Genomic DNA, 3,972 nt, shown 5'->3' on the forward strand with positions numbered 1-3,972 from the left:
GCAGTTCATCTCCATGCCTCAACGTATGTCCTATCATCTGCCATCTCCTTCTCTTTATGGTGTCTATCAATGATCGTTTTTCATCTATTGTTCTCAGGATATCTTCATTTGATCTTCTATCAGTCCAGCTTATTCTCTGCATTTTTCTCCAACACCACATCTCGAGAGCTTCTAACATATCTTTTTCTTTCTTATTAATTGTCCAGGTCTCACTTCCGTACAATGCCACACTCCAGACTTATATTTTTATGAACCGTTTCTTCGTTGCTATGTTCATATTTTTTGATGTTAATATTTTTCTCTTTTTAAGGAATGTATTCTTTGCTTGACCTATCCTGCTTCTGATTTCTTTAATTGATTTTCCGTCGTCTGTTATAATGCTGCCTAAGTATTTAAAATAATCTACTTGGATAATTTCTTTGTTTTCTAATGTTATATTTATAGATGGTACGTTTTTCTTGTAACATACTAAGGTTTTGGTCTTGGCTGCATTTATTTTCAGACTATTCTATATTCTTTAAACATAATATTCATTACATTTAGTGCTGCTTGTAAGTCTTTCTCAGATGTTGTGAGAACGACTATATCATCAGCAAAGCGAAGCATTGGTATTAGTACCCCTTCTATTTTTACTCCGATTCCTTCTTGTTCTAACCGAAGCTTTATGAAATTTATTGCTTTTTCAATAAATACATTGAACAATGCAGGTGAAAGTGGGCACCCTTGTCTCACACCTTTTTGGATTCTAGCAGTCACTGTTGTTTTATTAATGTTGATAATGGTTTCTTGTTCTTCATAAATCTTATAGAGAATACGCCTGTCTTTAAAATCTATCTCTGTTTCTTCCAAAATTTTAAAGAGACTTGCCCAATTTATGCTATCGAATGCTTTTTCCAGGTCTATAAAAGCCATATAAGTGATTTTTTGTCTCTCAATTTGTTTTTCAATTATTACTCTCAGACCTAAAATAGCCTCCCTGGACCCTTTGTTTTTCCGGAAACCATATTGGTCATTGTCTAATCTAGCTTCTATCCTTTTACTAATCCTTTTGCTTACAATTATTGTCAGCAATTTAGTCGCATGCGATATCAAGCTTAGGATCCGGAAATTTTCGCACTGGTTGGCTCTTGGTTTTTTTGGTAGGATAACTAATCTACTACATCCAAAATCTCTCGGAATTTTCCCAGTCTCGTATATTTGACATAACAGTTCGTAAAGGGCGTTCTTTATTTCATCACCTGACTGTTGTAGGAGTTCTGCGTTTAGTTTGTCTGGGCCTGGTGCTTTATTTTTCTTCATTAATTGAAGTGTGTCTTCAAATTCTGATTTTAGGATCCTTGTATTTGCATTTAAATCAAAGTCACCGTCGGTTAGGTTCTCAACGAGTAATTCGGTGTTTTCTTCTTCTCTGTATAGTTCTTCTACGTATTATTTCCATCTATTCGCTATCGCTATTTCATCTATAAGTAAATTTCCTTCTTTATCCTTTACGTGTGTGACTTTTTTTCATTAAAGTATCGTTTGATGAGTTTGTATGCTTTGTCCAGTTGATTGCATTTCATCATATTGTCTATTTCTTCACAATTCTTTTCGATCTACTTCTCTTTGGCTTTTTTCGCTTCACGGTTTATTTTATTTCTTAACGTCTTATATTGTTTTTTACTTTCTTCATCTGTTTTGTTTTTAAGCAATCTTCTTCTTTCTATATCTTGAATTATTTCCATTGTTATCCATTCGCGTTTCGGTATTGGTTTCTCCCTATTTAATACTTCTTCTGCAGACTGGACAATAGATTCTTTTATACAACGCCACCCATGTTCTATATTATAACAGTCATCTGTCTTTGGCTTACCTTTGATATCAAGTTTTTCTTTGCATTTTTTTTTCGAACAGTTTTCTTATTTCTGGTTGCTTTAGTTGACACAAATTCCAATCATGACCTTTATTTTTCGGTCTTTCTAATTTCTTAAATTTCAATAAGGATTTGATCATTACCAGGTTGTGATCACTGTCAATATCAGCTCCTGGGTAAGATTTACTCGATTTGATCTGGTTTTTATATCTATTCTTTACCTAGTCTAATATAGGATATAGTCTAATTGGTATCTGTTAATATCACCTGGCATTTTAAATGTGTAGCGTCTTCTTTTATGATTCATGAATAAAGTATTAGTTATAATTAAATCATGTTGTCTACAGAATTCGACAAGACGATCACCTCTTTCATTCCTTGTTCCGAGTCCATATTTACCAACTTCTCTGCCGTCTATATTTTCACCCACAATCGCATTCCAGTCTCCCATGATAATTAAATTTTCCTTACTATTTGTGAGACTAATGAGTTCTTCTATCTTTTCGTAGATCTCTTCCACTTCTCCGTCGTTCGCTTGTGTTATGGGCATATATGCTTGTATTATTGCGATGTCATTGGGAACTGATTTTAATTTGATCATTATGTAGCGTAAACCACGTATGTGTCGCCACCTAGTGGTGTCCGATTATGCAACCGACACCGACGCACCCGCTCTCTTTGATATGCGCGGCGCGTCGTACCTTTCGCGTCATTTAATACCCAATATAGAGCGCTCTTTTTTCACTGACGATTTTCTTTCCGAACTTCCTTTTACATTTTCTAATCTATCAAATTAATTTCGTGATCTCCACTGCTAAAAAATCATCAATATATATCTGTAAGCACTTCTCGAAACTACTCCGCGTCACAATACATCTTCAATTTAAAAGAAAAACTAAGAAAAACCAAAAACATCGCCAATCCACACTCTGCTATACACATCCAGATCTTACACGCTTAAATACCCTAACGAATAAACTCAAAATCACCTCTCTTGCAGTTGTCCAGTTGAACTTCTACGGGTACTATGCATATAGAATATAATTAGTTGTATTTCACTGTATGTTACATAGTTCTCCGTAGATAAGTAAACCTAACAACTTGTCAGTTGAACTTCATCAACTGTGACATCGTCAACTTCCCTAGCAATCAGAACATTAGCCGCCATCCACAGTGCCACTACCAGTTGTGTTTTATTATTTATTATTACCAACTCAATCCAGGACATCCCACCGCTGGTTCAGCCGCCCGACACTTTTGCCGCGAACAAGCCAAGCAGCTCTTACGGTTTGGGAGGAACTGTTCTCCATCAATCATTTAACATTTAAAACTAAAATAATCAGTAATATATCTTCATATAAATGCTATATATGTTTGTGTCATATTTGTAATTTTATTCATAAAAAATAAAAATAAATATTATTATCATCTATTTATATAAAAACACTGTCTAATATACTTGGAAATATATATATATACGTATACCTTGACAATCCGACACATAGAGGAGAGTCAAACGTTACAATTATCAATTTATCATCGTAAGCTATGTAACTTTTCACACATTGTGTCCATTTTTTATTCAGAATAATGCCAACTCCATTATTTCCATTGTCACCACCGGAGTAAATGACTCTGTAATCTCCCGATATAAAGTCACCTTGACCATTCCATCTCATTTCACTTATTCCCAAAATATCAATTTTGAGACGTTTCATCTCAATCTTAAGATTTTCTAGTTTCCCTGTTTGTAACAGGGTTCTGACATTCCATGTTCCTATCATACTACAAGGATTTCGCTTGGTGACGATCTGAGGTACCTTGTTTGGCCTCCTGCCGGGAATAACCTCTCCGATAAGGTCGTTTCCATACATGTTATCATTTATTGTGCTGGTCATTTGTTATTTGACTAAGGAGATTAATGTGGTGGTTTCCTCTTGCCTTCCACATCGCAGTGTGGTAGCCGTGTTCACGGTCTCCATGCACGCCTACTACTTCTACCTGGCTATAGCTGTACCTGCTTACGAAGCATCCACCTATTGCCAATACTGAAGGCGCTGCTACTCACCTTCAGGTCCATTTTTGTCGCCTCTTACGACAGGCATGGACTACGATGGGTG

The 3,972-nt window shown here is 35.6% G+C and overlaps 2 protein-coding genes across 2 annotated transcripts; both read right to left on the reverse strand.

The window, feature by feature from the left end:
* Window positions 1-1,860: 1,860 nt before the first annotated feature.
* Window positions 1,861-2,453, reverse strand: LOC112694462 (craniofacial development protein 2-like). Its single transcript, XM_025569924.1, has 2 exons — window positions 2,120-2,453; window positions 1,861-2,024 (listed from the first exon to the last, which is right to left on the reverse strand). Exons 1-2 carry the CDS (start codon window positions 2,451-2,453, stop codon window positions 1,861-1,863), a joined length of 498 nt encoding a protein of 165 aa, XP_025425709.1.
* Window positions 2,454-2,837: 384 nt separating this feature from the next.
* On the reverse strand, window positions 2,838-3,726 carry LOC112694463 (craniofacial development protein 2-like). The gene is made up of 2 exons (XM_025569926.1): window positions 3,338-3,726; window positions 2,838-2,877 (listed from the first exon to the last, which is right to left on the reverse strand). The coding sequence occupies exons 1-2, from the start codon at window positions 3,724-3,726 to the stop codon at window positions 2,838-2,840; spliced, it is 429 nt and encodes a 142-aa protein (XP_025425711.1).
* Window positions 3,727-3,972: the final 246 nt, after the last annotated feature.

This window comes from Sipha flava, unplaced genomic scaffold, assembly GCF_003268045.1.
Source record: "Sipha flava isolate LNK unplaced genomic scaffold, YSA_version1 130_pilon_pilon, whole genome shotgun sequence".
Classification (NCBI taxonomy): Eukaryota; Metazoa; Arthropoda; class Insecta; order Hemiptera; family Aphididae; genus Sipha; species Sipha flava.

What these genes read in the sequence shown, in the direction of transcription:
- LOC112694462 (XM_025569924.1), bottom strand. Translation starts at nt 2,453, where the DNA reads ATGATCAAATTAAAATCAGTTCCCAATGACATCGCAATAATACAAGCA. An exon ending in CTACACATTTAAAATGCCAG is followed by an intron (nt 2,025 to 2,119) that starts GTGATATTAACA and finishes AATCTTACCCAG; the next exon opens with GAGCTGATATTGACAGTGAT.
- LOC112694463 (XM_025569926.1), bottom strand. Translation starts at nt 3,726, where the DNA reads ATGTATGGAAACGACCTTATCGGAGAGGTTATTCCCGGCAGGAGGCCA. An exon ending in CTATGTGTCGGATTGTCAAG is followed by an intron (nt 2,878 to 3,337) that starts GTATACGTATAT and finishes CTATATGCATAG; the next exon opens with TACCCGTAGAAGTTCAACTG.